General features: G+C 31.2%; 1 protein-coding gene across 4 annotated transcripts in view; it reads right to left on the bottom strand.

Annotated features, from left to right (window-relative positions):
* Positions 1–17,825, bottom strand: part of shn (zinc finger protein schnurri) — a 191,641-nt gene that overhangs the window by 52,704 nt on the left and 121,112 nt on the right. For all 4 annotated transcript variants that reach the window (XM_075367637.1, XM_075367628.1, XM_075367655.1 and 1 more), the window contains exon 3: positions 12,054–15,445. In XM_075367637.1, coding sequence (XP_075223752.1) covers positions 12,054–15,445 — 3,392 coding nt within the window. The remainder of the gene's footprint in view (positions 1–12,053; positions 15,446–17,825) is intronic.

Below are 17,825 nucleotides of genomic sequence, written 5' to 3'. Positions count from 1 at the left end.
CAACTAGACCACTTTCATAATCCTTCCGCTGACTAAACTAGAAAAGGGAACGAACAAGGAACGTTCCATATACATGTGGAGTAAAAATAAAACTAACTTCCACCAGCATGCCAGGGTTGGCACTGTGGGAGTGACAGTGCTCTCTTTCCCTTACAGCCTCATGTGCAGCTTTCTATGTGCACATGCACACAACAGCCAAACACCACCCCGCTGGAACTGTGAAGCGCACAGTTTCATACAAAGATTTTTGTATCCTTTCATAAACTGGTGGATGGCTACTGACAATAAGCTTAAGGATTATTTATTGTACAAGTATAAAATGAATTAAAGAAAAAGGACTCATTATATTAAATGTTAACAATAATATTAAGTGGAAATAGTGGGTGCAGCAGTTCCACAGTGCCGACATGCAAGCCACCACTGGTCCTAATTAATAGATAAAATAATGATTATTAGAAAAAACAGTGATAAAACTATGTGAAAATAATAAAATTTATATTTATAGTCAATAATTTCAATAAATAGAATTCATACAAAATATAATAACAATTTTGAAAGTTTAATTGAAGAAAATTTGATTAAATAGTTAAATACACTAAAATACGTATGCAGAAAATTCAGCTTTACCTAATTAATATTATTTAAAACTCACCAGTAGAGTAAAATTAATTGTGCGCAAGGAAGTCAAATAATATTTTATATAAATTGGTCAAAAGATCACTTAGATGTGTAATTTACTACAATAAAAAGCCCTCAGATTAAAAATTCTTCATATTTTTCACCCTTATGTTAACTAATATACTTTAACAAATATGTACCACTTAACAGTGTTTTTGGAGAATCACTACTCAGATAATATTAGAATTTATTCATTGGAAATTTTTCACTTAAGAAAAAATTATTATTAGATATGCTATAAATGTAAGTGGAGATAAGTTTTAAATAAACCAAAATAAGTAGAAATGAGTAATCTACAGAATAAAAAAAAATAAGACGAATATATATGTTTTATATTACAACAATGTTACAAATGTGATCTATGTAACAAAGGTGCATGAAATTATATCAATTTTAACAATTTTCAGTTTTAATGTTAAACTTTATTTAAAATACAGCACATTAATTAATACATAGAAAAAAATTAATTTAACAATGAAAACAAATAATATAATTTTGTTAAAATAAAAACATCATCATATTATGCTTAATAATTTGGAATTAGTACAAAATGAAATGAACAGTTCAGAAGGGGAAAGATAATCTTTATACAGTTTATGAAGTGACTGTTCTGGACAAGATAATAAGAAATGACCATCTGAGATTCAAAACTATGTACTTTAACTGACCTGAGAGGTCCTCTCAGGTAAGTTGGGTTTAAGGCCCTTGAGCAGCCAGTAAAACAAACCCATAACTATTTGTACAACAATTCCATAAAAAAACACAGTTACTAAGAAAATCGTAAATGAAATTTAAGAAAAAATAAACAGCATTTTTTTAACATAAGATAAAAATAAAAAAATTAATTTCATAAATAATTAAAAATTAGAAATAACTTAAATGATCACTTGCACTCATAACTTTGAACACATCAAACACCAAACAGCACTTGTATATGTAAATAATGAATATTCATATGTTCAAACAAAAACAACTACTATGACTCACTCCTTTATTTAAATCACATCTTCAGTGTACATAGTTGACATAATTTAATTACCATGAATTCAATAAACACATTCTATGAAGGTATGCATTCATACACACATGTATATACATACACCTTTCTGTTTCTCTCATATTGTAGAAGATTTAGAGTTCCAGGGGTTTGTTTTTCTTGGGAAAAACATGTCAATTGCACTTTTTAAGTTAAATAAATAAGAAGTACATAATTGGGATTGTATAATAAAACTCAAACCCCCACATTAAAGTTTTTTTTTTTCTGTCTTCAATCATTTGACTGGTTTGATGCAGCTCTCCAAGATTCCCTATCTAGTGCTAGTCGTTTCATTTCAGTATACCCTCTACATCCTACATCCCTAACAATTTATTTTACATATTCCAAACGTGACCTGCCTACACAATGTTTCCCTTCTACCTGTCCTTCCAATATTAAAACGACTATTCCAGGATGCCTTAGTATGTGGCCTATAAGTCTGTCTTTTCTTTTAACTATATTTTCCCAAATGCTTCTTTCTTCATCTATTTGCCGCAATACCTCTTCATTTGTCACTTTATCCACCCATCTGATTTTTAACATTCTCCTATAGCACCACATTTCAAAAGCTTCTAATCTTTTCTTCTCAGATACTCCGATTGTCCGTTTCACTTCCATATAAAGCGACACTCCAAACATATACTTTCAAAAATCTTTTCCTGACATATAAATTAATTTTTGAAGTAAAGAAATTATATTTCTTACTGAAGGCTCGTTTCGCTTGTGCTATTTGGCATTTTATATCGCTCCTGCTTCGTCCATCTTTACTAATTCTACTTCCCAAATAACAAAATTCTTCTACCACCGTAATCTTTTCTCCTCCTATTTTCACATTCAGTGGTCCATCTTTGTTATTTCTACTAATTTCATTACTTTTGTTTTGTTCTCGTTTATTTTCATGCGACAGTTCTTGCGTAGGACTTCATCTATGCCGTTCATTGTTTCTTCTAAATCCTTTTTACTCTCGGCTAGAATTACTATATCATCAGCAAATCGTAGCATCTTTATCTTTTCACCTTGTACTGTTACTCCGAATCGAAATTGTTCTTTAACATCATTAACTGCTAGTTCCATGTAAAGATTAAAAAATAACGGAGATAGGGAACATCCTTGTCGGACTCCCTTTCTTATTACGGCTTCTTTCTTATGTTCTTCAATTGTTACTGTTGCTGTTTGGTTCCTGTACATGTTAGCAATTGTTCTTCTATCTCTGTATTTGAACCCTAATTTTTTTAAAATGCTGAACATTTTATTCCAGTCTACGTTATCGAATGCCTTTTCTAGGTCTATAAACGCCAAGTATGTTGGTTTGTTTTTCTTTAATCTTCCTTCTACTATTAATCTGAGGCCTAAAATTGCTTCCCTTGTCCCTATACTTTTCCTGAAACCAAATTGGTCTTCTCCTAACACTTCCTCCACTCTCCTCTCAATTCTTCTGTATAGAATTCTAGTTAAGATTTTTGATGCATGACTAGTTAAACTAATTGTTCTGTATTCTTCACATTTATCTGCCCCTGCTTTCTTTGGTATCATGACTTGGTTGCTGCTCATAGTCTAAAACAGGCCATTGGTTATGAATTCAATAGTCTGTCACATAAGGAACAAAATATTATAATTCAGAATTTATTACTTTAGTCTTCACCAGTTCAGAATTAGAAAAAAGCCATTGCTATCTGGGCAGTGCTGCAACACTGAACAGGTAACACATTAAACCAAGAAATAGCAGTCTTTAATCTGACGCATTATACAGTTTTAAATTTGATGATTTTAACAGAAATATTTATGTAAGCCATTTATTTCCTGTTACTACATAAGTTTTTAACCAAGAAAACACCTTTCAAAGACTAATCTTTTTCAATTGCTGTATTTTTCTGATTTTATTGTATCCTGCACTTTCATGTTTTTTTTCTGAAGTTATAACATGTTCTTTCTGAAGAATGTATAAGATCATAGAAATCTTTTTTGTAAAACAAAAATTTTCCTTTGGTGACAAAACTGCTGTAAGCGAATTATACTAAGCAGATGGTTAAAAACAATATAATACATTAAAGAAAATGTATTCATAAAGTATACCTTTTTATAAAACAAAATAAATCTGGCCTAAGCATACTTTGTAATAATACTACCTTTTAATCAGCTTTATAAAAAAAAAAATATGTTCAAAAGCACAATAGCAATTATAAACATGAACAGCAATTATAATGGAAAAGGATTTACAAAAGTGAAGTAAAATAATTTTGGAATTTAATTTGCGTCTTTTAAAAAAAATGAATCATGAATCATGAATCATCCTCCTCTATGAATCATGAGACCTTGCCGTTGGTGAGGGGGCTTGAGTGCTCAGGGATACAGAGTAGCTGGACCGAAGGTGCAACCATATCGGAGAGGTATCTGTTGAGAGCCAGACTAAGGAATGATTCCTGAAAGAGGGCAGCAGCTCTTTCAGTAGTTGTTAGGGGCGTGAGTCAGGGCGACTTAAACGGCCGTATCAACATCACTCAGTCCTCTGAGTACTGCGCAGCTGAAAGCAATGGAAAACTACAGCTGCTTTTTTTTCCAAGAAAATGTGGCTCTCTGCATTTTCATATAGAAATAATGGAGGCGCCTTCCTTGGTAAAATATTCCGGAGGTAAAATAGTCCCCCGTTCGGATCTCCGGGTGGGGACTACTAAGGAAGGGGTCACCAGAAAATTAAAAAATAACATTCTACGAGTCGGAGCGTGGAATGTTAGAAGCTTGAAAAAGGTTGGTAGGCTAGAAAATTTAAAAAGGGAAATGGGTAGGACAAATGTGGATATAGTAGGAATTAGTGAGGTTCGGTGGGAAGAGGAAGGCGACTTTTGGTCAGGTGATTTTAGAGTAATTAACTCAGCGTCAAATAATGGGCAGGCAGGAGTAGGTTTCGTGATGAACAAGAAGATAGGGAGGAGAGTGGAGTATTTCAAAATGCATAGCGATAGAATCATTGTAATAAGGATAAAATCAAAACCTAAACCGACAACGATTGTTAACGTCTATATGCCTACAAGCGCCCATGATGATGATGAGGTAGAGTGTGTATACGAAGAGATTGATGAAGCAATTAAACACGTAAAAGGAGATGAAAATTTAATAATAGTTGGAGATTGGAATGCAAGCATTGGAAAAGGCAAGGAAGGAAATATAGTGGGTGAATACGGGCTGGGCAAAAGGAATGAAAGAGGGGACCGACTTATAGAATTTTGCACGAAGTATAATTTAGTAATTGCCAACACCCAATTTAAAAATCATAATAGAAGAATATACACTTGGAAAAAGCCAGGCGATACTGGAAGGTATCAGATAGATTATATCATGGTTAAGCAAAGATTTAGAAATCAACTTGTTGACTGCAAAACTTACCCTGGAGCAGACATTGATAGCGACCATAATTTGGTGATAATGAAATGTAGATTGGGGTTTAAAAACCTGAAGAATAGGTGTCAGATGAATCGGTGGAATTTAGAGAAGCTTGAGGAAGAGGAGGTAAAGAAGATTTTTGAGGAGGACATCGCAAGAGGTCTGAGTAAAAAAGATAAGGTAGAAAATGTAGAAGAAGAATGGGAGAATGTTAAAAAGGAAATTCTTAAATCAGCAGAAGCAAACTTAGGCGGAATAAAGAGAACCGGTAGAAAACCTTGGGTTTCAGACGATATATTGCAGCTGATGGATGAACGTAGAAAATATAAGAATGCTAGTGATGAAGAAAGTAAAAGGAACTATCGGAAATTAAGAAATGCTATAAACAGGAAGTGCAAACTGGTGAAAGAAGAGTGGATTAAAGAAAAGTGTTCAGAAGTGGAAAGAGAAATGAACATTGGTAAAATAGACGGAGCATACAGGAAAGTTAAGGAAAATTTTGGGGTACATAAATTAAAATCTAATAATGTGTTAAACAAAGATGGTACACCAATATATAATACGAAAGGTAAAGTCGATAGATGGGTGGAATATATTGAAGAGTTATATGGAGGAAATGAATTAGAAAATGGTGTTATAGCGGAAGAAGAGGAAGTTGAGGAGGATGAAATGGGAGAAACAATACTAAGATCTGAATTTAAGAGAGCATTAAAAGATTTAAATTGCAGAAAGGCTCCTGGAATAGACGGAATACCTGTAGAATTACTGCGCAGTGCAGGTGAGGAAGCGATTGATAGATTATACAAACTGGTGTGTAATATTTATGAAAATGGGGAATTTCCATCAGACTTCAAAAAAAGTGTTATAGTTATGATACCAAAGAAAGCAGGGGCAGATAAATGTGAAGAATACAGAACAATTAGTTTAACTAGTCATGCATCAAAAATCTTAACTAGAATTTTATACAGAAGAATTGAGAGGAGAGTGGAAGAAGTGTTAGGAGAAGACCAATTTGGTTTCAGGAAAAGTATAGGGACAAGGGAAGCAATTTTAGGCCTCAGATTAATAGTAGAAGGAAGATTAAAGAAAAACAAACCAACATACTTGGCGTTTATAGACCTAGAAAAGGCTTTCGATAACGTAGACTGGAATAAAATGTTCAGCATTTAAAAAAAATTAGGGTTCAAATACAGAGATAGAAGAACAATTGCTAACATGTACAGGAACCAAACAGCAACAATAACAATTGAAGAACATAAAAAAGAAGCCCTAATAAGAAAGGGAGTCCGACAAGGATGTTCCCTATCTCCGTTACTTTTTAATCTTTACATGGAACTAGCAGTTAATGATGTTAAAGAACAATTTCGATTCGGAGTAACAGTACAAGGTGAAAAGATAAAGATGCTACGATTTGCTGATGATATAGTAATTCTAGCCGAGAGTAAAAAGGATTTAGAAGAAACAATGAACGGCATAGATGAAGTCCTACGCAAGAACTATCGCATGAAAATAAACAAGAACAAAACAAAAGTAATGAAATGTAGTAGAAATAACAAAGATGGACCGCTGAATGTGAAAATAGGAGGAGAAAAGATTATGGAGGTAGAAGAATTTTGTTATTTGGGAAGTAAAATTACTAAAGATGGACGAAGCAGGAGCGATATAAAATGCCGAATAGCACAAGCTAAACGAGCCTTCAGTAAGAAATATAATTTGTTTACATCAAAAATTAATTTAAATGTCAGGAAAAGATTTTTGAAAGTGTATGTTTGGAGTGTCGCTTTATATGGAAGTGAAACTTGGACAATCGGAGTATCTGAGAAGAAAAGATTAGAAGCTTTTGAAATGTGGTGCTATAGGAGAATGTTAAAAATCAGATGGGTGGATAAAGTGACAAATGAAGAGGTATTGCGGCAAATAGATGAAGAAAGAAGCATTTGGAAAAATATAGTTAAAAGAAGAGACAGACTTATAGGCCACATACTAAGGCATCCTGGAATAGTCGCTTTAATATTGGAAGGACAGGTAGAAGGGAAAAATTGTGTAGGCAGGCCACGTTTGGAGTATGCAAAACAAATTGTTGGGGATGTAGGATGTGGAGGGTATACTGAAATGAAACGACTAGCACTAGATAGGGAATCTTGGAGAGCTGCATCAAACCAGTCAAATGACTGAAGACAAAAAAAAAAAAAAAATGATAAAATATTAAAACCAAATTACAAAATTATTCCGATTTAAACCATAATCTTCACAAAATATTAACAGAGTTAAATAAAGTTCGATAAAAGAAAATTCTCTGAGTTAGAAATAAAATAAAATATAACAATATATCTCAGATCCCTCTCTACATTGCCTGCTGAATGATTCCTGTGTCAGGAATGTGTCTGGTTTGTTAAAATTTGTATTTTTTACGAAAATAGCAGTGATTTAACAATTAAGAAGTAGCCACTACCTCCTAATGTCTAATTAATTTAGTATTTTCGTTTTTAATTGTACACATTATGTTTCATATTATCTTTATTTCAATAATTAATTAAATACAGTGTTCCACGAAGAGATATATGCTTTTGGCTTAGTATCACTCACCCATTTCCCCACTGATTCTGTTGAATCTGCACAGAACTTTTAATAAAGGTTCCAAAAATGTTCTGTGAAAACTTCAACCTTCTAGGATTTATAGAAACAAAATAGCGGCTTTCAAATAAAAACATCAATTTCAGATAAACCACATTTTTTATTCATTACAAAATAGCTGGTAAAAATGATTAAAAACAGATGATGTATTGTTAAACAGCTATTAAAATTGAATAAAACAAGTTAATAATTAATAAGCATGACTACTTATCTAATTGTTTTTAATTGTTCTAGTTCTAATTATCATCTGTTTTTAATCATTTTTACCAGCTATTTTGTAATGAATAAAAAATGTGGTTTATCTGAAATTGATGTTTTTATTTGAAAGCCGACATTTTGTTTCTATATATCCTAAAAGGTTGAAATTTTCACAGAACATTTTTAGAGCCTTCATTAAAATGCTTATAAAGCTTCAGTATTATTGTGGAGGGGGGGGAGTAAATGGACAAGTGATAATAAATCAAAAGTTTATACCTCTTCATGGGACACATGGTATATGTTACATAGAAGACAGATGAAACAATATGAAGGAATCAACTGTGAACTAAAATTACTCATTACAACACAAATCAGATCTTCTTTTAGATGGCATTGTCTTATTTTATGAAATTTTACTGCAGTCATCAAATTTAGTGTCAATGTAATGATTGCAAAGAAAAGAAAGCTGTGCTACATGGTTATTGAAATAAATTGTTAAACAATAACTTATGAATCTTAACATTATTTGGTTAGGTCATGGTGTCCCCTCTTACGCTGATATAATAGTTGAGTTATATTTTTTAGTTTTATTCCATAAACACTGCTGGAAATACTCATTTTGTATTATTCAGTGAGTGTTGCTCATTTCTTAATTTAATTTTATTATGATTTCTTCACTATCATTCTTTTTAGTTACTTTTTCATTTATTTGTTGTTTTTTCTATTTTTTTAAACTATTTTCTCAATAACTACTGATAATGATTGTTAAACAATGGAAATGCCGTCTAAATTTAGATTTTAAGTAATTTTTCCTAAATCATTCTTTAATGTTGATTTTCCATTTGTATAATTAGATAAAATAATATTAGATATTACATAATTAGATAAAATGAACCAGATTTATTTATTTTTAAATTTCTGTCTTTGAAATAAAAATAAACAAAATAACAACACAACTGCAGTGAAAATACTAGACAATTCATTCAAATTATAAGTTAACCGCTGTATGTAAATTAAAATTCATAACATTTAGATAAAATATCCATAACAAATCAATAAATACTAAAAAAATTGTTTACAAAAATATAAACATTTATACTGATAAACCAAACCAATTTTTAATAAAAAAAATTGTAATAATTTCCTACAAAACATATTGTCATCTTCATGACCAGCTCACTGAAGTTTAATCAGTAAAAATTGGATCACTTTGTTATTTTTACATTTTTAAATAATTCTTATAGCTAATTCAGAAGCAAAACAATAACAAAAAGAAGAATGTATGGAAAATACATAATGTATGGAAAATACATAATGTATTTATAAAATATTAATATATAACGCATATTAAGTTTAAAATAAAATTACACTTTGAACAAAAACACCAAACATGTATTTAAAACTGGTAAAATTCTTTTCAATAACAAAGATATGAGTAAATAAAATATGCAACAGTTATTATATTTTATCATACAACTCTTAATCTAAACTAACTGGAATCTTAGGACTGTTCTGTTTGACGAGCTGTTGAATAAAAAAAAATTGATGGATGATCAAAAACTAATTAAATTTTCTGAATGCACAGTGTAAAATTACAATATAAAATCAAGTAACAAGTTTCAGTATATAATGCATGGCAGACAAAAGCTACAAAATCCTGTCCATTTAAACATGCAACAAAAATAACAATGTCAAAACTGTTTAGGTAAAACAAAACTAAATAATTTGTATTTGTTAGTTAAAAAAAATTAAACACATGATCAGCTTCATGTGTTATCAGAAAAAAAATAATTTTTTTTTTCTGATAATTAAAATCTGCAGTAACGCACAGGTAAAATAATCACAAAAAATAAAGTTTCTTCTGAAAATAAATGTTAAACTGAAACAAATTCATTACTTCCCGATATACAAATTTTAAGTAAACTAAAAGAAACTCATTGTGTATTAGAAATTACAAATTACAGTTGACAGTTATATTAGGACAAGCAAGACAACCTTTATTAATTCATTAATAAAGGTTGTGTTGCTTTAATTCATTTGAATTTGACAATTTTTTAAATTTATTTCATTCTTAAATTTTCAATTATATTTTGCCATGTTAAATCAAAAAAATAATTTTTGTTTTAATGATTATTAAAAAAATATGTGCTTAAATTACATATTTGAGATTTTTTATAAATATAACAATTACTTAACAGTGATTTTAGTTTCTGTACATACAAATGAACAATTTTTATATGTTTACACATATTTAGTAAAACAGAGTAGCAGAAAATGATTTAAAATTCTACAATTAGAACAATATTGTAATTCTCTTTTATTAATTAAAAAAAAAAACTTTAGTTTGAAGATGTTTTTTAACATATAACGTTTTTCAAATTCTTTCCACTAACTAGCAACATTTTATTTAAAATTCAATTACTATACATCTATACATACCAAAACAATATTTTTTTAAATATTTACAATATTTAAAAAAATGATATAGTTTGTTTTCAGCTGATAATTAATTTTTATTCACAATAATATGTAAACTAAATACAAAAAAACTCTGTTTTTAATTAAAAAAATTTAATGGTTAATCTCTGAAAATAGTTCTAATGATTTCCATTTTATACGGTTTACTGTTGAAGTACAAAGTTAAAGAATTTTTATTAATTATTGAGAAAAAACTTCTTTTTTTCATTTTAAACTGTTTTGAATTTATGATTACTATTTAAGAAATACTGATCAAAGTTTAATTCATATTGATACATTTAGATTTTACATTCCATTAAAAAAAAAATCATCAAAATTGGTCCAGTTGATTCTACACAAGAGGATAAAAATATTCTAATATATGGAATTCCTAGAGAATCTCCAAGGATGGTTTAGTTCACCCTAAAACACTTTTTTTTTTTTAAATTGACTGTTTTTTTCAATAAACTTCTATTTTAGCCATCCAAAAATTGTAAAACTTCCTCAAATTTGTACAAAGTTGTCATGTATAAATCTATAATTGAAGTATATGTATATAAAATGAACTGATTATTTATTTATATTTCTTCTATGAATTTAATAAGATTCTTTGGCAAATTATATTGATTAATTTTAACATAAGAATTACTCATCACCATATAATATGTTTTGTATGTTTTATTACTATTACTGCATACTATTCTGAAAGGAGTAAAAATTCTGATCCAAGATATCTCATAGAGTAGAATGTTGTTAATAATATACCTAACATTAGTAAATCAGTAGAAGCCCAAAGCCCTGTAGAGTTCAATGTTTCTGATAACTCAAATTACAGCAGGCTAAATAAATAATTGAAAATCATGCTTTATGAGATTAATATGTAGTTTTGAATTGTTTGCTCATACTGTAAACATTATGTCAGCATAACTAATCACAATTTGTGACTACTATTCACCAAACTACAACAAATAATTTTAGAAACTATAATCTCAGAATGAATTTAATATTTTTAATGCACATTCATTAATTAATTTATAAGAGTTACACTAGCTAAATACAAAAAAAGGAATTAATATGCTAAATATGAAAACAGAAAATGCCCATACACCTTTTTTTATGATTAATTCACCACTTAAACTCAAAATGTGTTGTATGAAAATATGGAATGAAATATTTGTAGAGTAAGAAATACACCATGCTTGACCAGGTTTTGAACTGGGACCTTCTGGATGAAAGACTGAGCCTACCACATTGAGGTACTAATTAAAAGAAATAATTAAATTAAAATCTTTTAAAACTAGATGAACATTTTGAGATAGACAATCATAGTCAGCAGATACTGAGGAATACTTTACATAATTTGCTCAGTATCTACTTGCTGGGTAATCTAAATCGTCATATAACTTAAGAAGTTTTTTCAGCATTTCTATTTTTAAATTTATTTCAATAGAACCATTTTTACAAAAATTCAAGCCTTTAAGGGAATAAAACATTTTGTAATGTAAACCACTTTCAGCCACTTTGATCACACAAAAAGTATAAAGCTACATGAAAAGTAGCAACAGTAAAAAATATTTTATTATCTATAAGTTATAAATATTAACAAATTCAGAAATGAACAAATAATTCATAATCACTAAACGTTATAGGAATAATAAATATTAATACTTACAGAAACTGCAGTCTGTTTACTGGTGGCAACAGGTTTGTTCACTGGACTTGTATTACTTGCACTTACAGAATTTTCAGTTTTATCGTTGAGTTGTTGATCTACTGAAGTCGATGAGTTTATACGTTTACCAGATTTATTATTAACCACTTTATCAACCTCAGTCTGAAAGGTTTGTGAAAATTTCCTTGTGTTACTACCACCAGTACTGGATGGTTTATTAATGACTGTTTGTGACTCTGATACAGATGAAGAAACAGTCGAAACTGCTTTCAGAGGTGAAGTTGATATCAATGTCTGCGGTCCTGGCATACCAGGTACATAGGGTATAGGTTTACCACCATGTAATATAGTCACTATACCACCACCATATGGAGAACATATTGAATTGTTATTATTATTACTATTATTATTGTTGTTGTTAGTGTTACTATTACCACTTATCAATCCAGCTGCAGGTAATGTTAAAGGGTTGTAACCAGTGATGCTTGTCAGTGGATTTATTACACTTAAGCCATGGTGACTATTGTTATCAGTTAAAATTGGAGTAAAAGGTGCAAAGGGTATACCTACAGCTGGAACAGGCAGATTCGGTATAATTGGTATAATCAGTTTATTTGTCTGTGGATATTTTGCCGAATCATTCACTGTTAGAACAGTAGGTGGCTGTTTCTGATGCATCCCTGAACTATTATTAGCTGCTGAATGATCTTCAGTGCTTTCCCCAATGTTAGTTGTCTTTTGTGGTCGCTGCACTAGAGTGCCACCTGAATGTAGTCTAGTTTTTGCAATTGTAACAACAATTTGTGGAGGACATGATTCTTTGAAATTTGAAGGTTCATTGTGATTGTCATCCTGTCTACTATTATCAATAGGGGATTCTGCACTATCCATTACATGAACATCCGATGATGATCTGTTGGAAGGCTCAATCCTCAGTGTCTTCGTTTCACCTCCAGGATTATCAAGTATTTTAACTTCACCACCAAACATCTGCAAACTGTTAGTTCTCATTGGGCACTTAGACAGCTCTTCCAGAGAACGAAGTGTTATTGACAACGGCTTACTTATTTGATCATGATGGGGCACAGGTGATGTTCTGCTCGTGGTCTCAACAATTTTACACTTTTTATTACTACTCTCTTGTTTTATTCTATCGACCACTTTACCACCATAACCATTATCAACCAAAGGTGTATTACCCAATAAAGGCCCTGGAGATGGAAATGGAGGACTTACTACAAGTGATACAGGCACAGATCCATCTCCCCTTCTATCCTTCATTGGTGAGCTTTTTCTCACATTTTCAGCACTTGTCTGTTTATTTTCACTAATATGCTTTGAAGAAGAGAAATATGATGGAGAAACAGAACAGTTAATAGAAGGCAAAGAAGGTGAGGAAGTGGAAGACACAACTGGACTGATTACCTTACAGTAATAATGCTGATGTATTTCTAAGTTTTGAGCATTTCTGCAAGGTACACTGCAATACTGACAAATGTACTGGTTCTGATCTTCACATCTACTGCTGATTCTTTCAATCGCAGCAACATTGGCAATACTGAGATGTTGTACTGCATAAGGTATGTTGGACCCTGTGACTGCTGGGTCCAACATACCACTGGGTACTGCCCCACTCATTCTGGTTTTTAATAATAAATCTTTAATTATAGAACTGCCATAGTCCATATTTTCATTTTTGAATCTGTGTTTACCTTCTGATCCAGAAATATCATCCAACAACACAGAATTAATGTTAAATTTTGTTTGTTCTTCATTCAACTGAGTATTTGTTCCAGCTTTCTGATTCTGCTGCATTAGTAAATCAAATGATCTCTCGCTTCCATATTTATTACCTGCAGAAGGAAATCCTTCAGAGTAGCTACGTTTACGACTATGAACTGCAGCTTGAGCTGGAGGAGGGCTGTCTCTTTTACAACTATTATTGTTGTTAGTTGATAAATTCAAAGGTTGTTGTAGAACATCAGCAAAATTTAAAGGCTTGTTCTGCACTTGTAGAACATCAGCAGATCCTGACATCATGGACTGCTGACTTGGTGACACTGATGTTTGAGGTCGAAGCAGAGCTAGGGCTAATTTTGAAGGAACATTTTGTTTGGATATTTCAGATTCAGAAACAAAATCTTGGTTTAATATCATTGTAGATGCTTCATTTCCACCACTTGTTGGAACTCTGGGAAGGTGATACTTTTTTGCTACCAAAATATCAGTTGGAACTGGAGACGATGAAAGGGGACTAGAAGGGGCCTCCTTGCTGTTCGACCTTTGAACATATTTTTTTGGCCAAAATTGCTTTGCTGAAGAACTGCTTGGCCAGACTGTTTCCACAATCGCTTGGTTTTCACTGATGAGTTTGGTGATATGTCGTTGAAGAAATTCAGGACTTGGAGAAGACCCACTTGTAAAGGATGAAGTTGTAGATTGAGGACTAAGGACTAGGGTAGATGGTGACACAGTAGTAGTGGTGCTAGGGGTAGGTATTTTCAATAGTAAATTAGGATGGTTTTTTTGAGAGCTTCCTTTACCTTCTTCTTTGTTTGGTAAAGTCACTGGTTTGTTAATCAAATATATTCCAGTAGTATGAAATTTGGGTTTATACAGAGCAGTCTTTGGATGTAATTCAACATTTTTCTCTTCTTTTACAACTGCAGTAACCTCACAATTTGTTTTAATTTGATCAGGTATAGTAGCCACAACAGAAGAATGTAAACTTCTCTGTACAGTTGATTTATCATCCTCTTCATTGCTGCTTTCTGCATTATCGTCCAGCAAAGGAGGCCCAGGTGGAGGTGAACAATATCTATCATTAACATCTTCAGTTCCTGATTCTTCCACTTTCAGAGTGTGTGCTCTTGACCTACAATGCTTGTAAAGGTTGCTTTTGGTTTTGAAAGCAAATCCACACGGTGTACACGGATAAGGTCGTTCATTTGTATGAGCACGAATATGTTTTTGTAGTACACTTGGTTTGGCACAAGCCAGTTTACAGTAAGGGCACGTATAGCGTCCAGAAGGAGATTCCACTGACCTGGTTCCATCATTTAAATTTTTCAAAGATTTATTATTATCACTGATACTGCTGTCCAGTATAATCGATTCACTATTATTACTATTACTGTTATTGTTTTTGTTATTATTATTAATAGGCACTGAACACAAAACCCCTTTCACTCGACTGCCATTGACTGTAGGGATCGTTGGTGGCATCACCTCTTCGGGAGAAAGTACAGTTGATGCCATTTTCTTAAACTTTTTATGCAGGTACTTATTAGTAGGCAGAGCTGCTCCTTCATCACCATCAACCTTTGATGGAGAATCCACAACCATCCTCTTGTTTGTGGCACTTTGTAGTCCTGTCCCACTCCCATCAGTACCTAAAAATAAGAAACATTCTGTAAATATATAAACGCTACTATATGTATTAGACAGTAAGAATAAGAAATTTAATTTACCAAATAATTATTTTCGAGAGGAATTACCCAACTTAACAACGAAACATCTGCCACAGTAAATTCAGGATTCACACCTTTCTTTACTGCTAACCAATAAAACAGTATCAAAAACCTCAAGTCCTTGGGGTTATTGATACCCAATAATGGTAAAATATTTGAATTTAAAAAAAGGTTACAATTTGAATAGAAAGCAGTTAATGTACATTACAACAGAAATAATTATAAAATTAAAAACCATAAAATGACTAAATACCATTTTGAATTGCTGAAGGAAACAAAAATCCATAAGTACAATAAATCAACATTTGATAATGAACATAAATATAATACACAGGATGCATTTACAGTAATTTATCATTAAATAAAACTAATAAAATACCATATATCTGTAATAAATAATTATATATAATACTGTGATTGTCAATAAATTCTTCTAAATGAGGTCTTGGGTAATTATTTTTTATCAGTATGCACAAGATATATATTAATAATTAATTTATTCTTTACAAGTACAAACACTAGGTCTGATTGCAGTTACTGATAATTTAGTAAAGATTATCATAATCCTTCATTACATTATATGAAGATTCTTAATTCTTATCAGTAAAAGAATACGCCAACAAACCATTACTTAGTTTCGATGGTACAATGATGAGCATGCTGATTTCTAATCAGCTGGTCTTGAACCCTATTCCCAGCAAGGAAATGGCATTTCATCTTTCTCATTTTAATATTATTATTCCTAATGGGTACGTTGCAATCTTTTCAGCTAGTGAACAATAAGCAACCCCTCCATGACCCAGTGAAATGAGATGATATACTTGTATATGGCTTGTAAATGAGGGATAGTCTTGCACAGAATCAGGCCAACCATTCCTGAGATGTGTGGTTAACTGAACCTCAACCTCCAAAGTACATTGGTACCCATTGTCTAGTATTCAAGTAACTATCTTTTATTAGGATTTGAACTACTATCACCGCTGGCAGAAATGTAGATAAGGTGAAATCTGACTATTTATAGTTTAAAAATACTATACTGAATAAACCAAATAAAATATTGATGGGTTGGAATGAAGTAAAACCTTACACAAAGAAAACCAGCAACAGATATTAAAGGTATGAATGTGTTCTTGCCTTTATAGCATTAAACATCGATAAGACAATACATACACAGGCAATTAATAGCAATTTGTTCAATGACATCAGCAATTCAAGTGATATGCAATCACATAATTACATATTTCCACAGTCCTTAGCATTCGCATTGGAAAGTTCAGTTTGTAACAACTGCTTTTACATTTTCGATTGTGTTTTTTTATGATATCCGGTTTTGGCATTTCTCTAAAATTTACGAGAAAACTTATAATACAAGTATATTTATATTAACATTTTTATGTGAATTATTATTAACATTGTTATGTGAACATTTTTATATTTATATTAACATTATTCTATGTGAAACTCAGTAATTCAAAATCATGTAATTTAAAAGAAAAAAAGAAATCAACCTTTTTATTTCAAATCTTAAAAATATACTTACATTGTTATTCAAATATTTAATTTCCAAAATCTGCTAATAATCAATCCTGTTTTAAGTATTTACTTTAGATAAAAAACAGAAATTAAAATTACAATCTTCCAGAATTTAAAATCGAATGAACAATTATTGTGGTTTGCGAAGAGTCGCTTATAATTCTGTTAGATGCTAACAGTAAATTTTAAAACCATGGACAATGTTAAGATCAAAAAATTGGTTTCTGTTTAAGAAATTCTACTTCAGAAAGTGTGATAAAAAGGCTGGAAAGAAATGTGACACACAAATCTATCTGAAAACTAAACTGAGGTTGCTACCATAACACTTTCTTTGCTACCGCAGTCTGACGTATCATTTCTAACAAAACAATCTAAAGAGATATCATCAATATATTACACTGTAAGGAAGAGGAAAAAAGTGGAAACCAACAAGAAAAATTAACAAACAATGAAGAAACAGGCAAACCTCCTTCTTCGACAAGCATGAAGGTAGTTAAGTCACCTGTTATTTTACTGTCTTTATGTATCAGTACATAATTCAAACATTAAGAGATTAAATAGATAGAGATTAATATTATTATTCCTAATGGGAATGTTTCAATCTTTTCAGCTAATGAACTATAAGCAGTCCTCCATGATGTTATAATCTGACCCCTCCACAACCTGTTTCATAATTTACAGAAACGTTCAACTGCATTGGAAGTTTAAAGTACATGAATACACAGCATCACCTTGAAAAGCAAAAAAGTGATGTTATGTTTAATCATCA

Source organism: Lycorma delicatula, chromosome 1 (assembly GCF_047948215.1).
Source record: "Lycorma delicatula isolate Av1 chromosome 1, ASM4794821v1, whole genome shotgun sequence".
Taxonomy (NCBI): Eukaryota; Metazoa; Arthropoda; class Insecta; order Hemiptera; family Fulgoridae; genus Lycorma; species Lycorma delicatula.
This window is presented reverse-complemented; position numbering and strand designations above follow the sequence as displayed.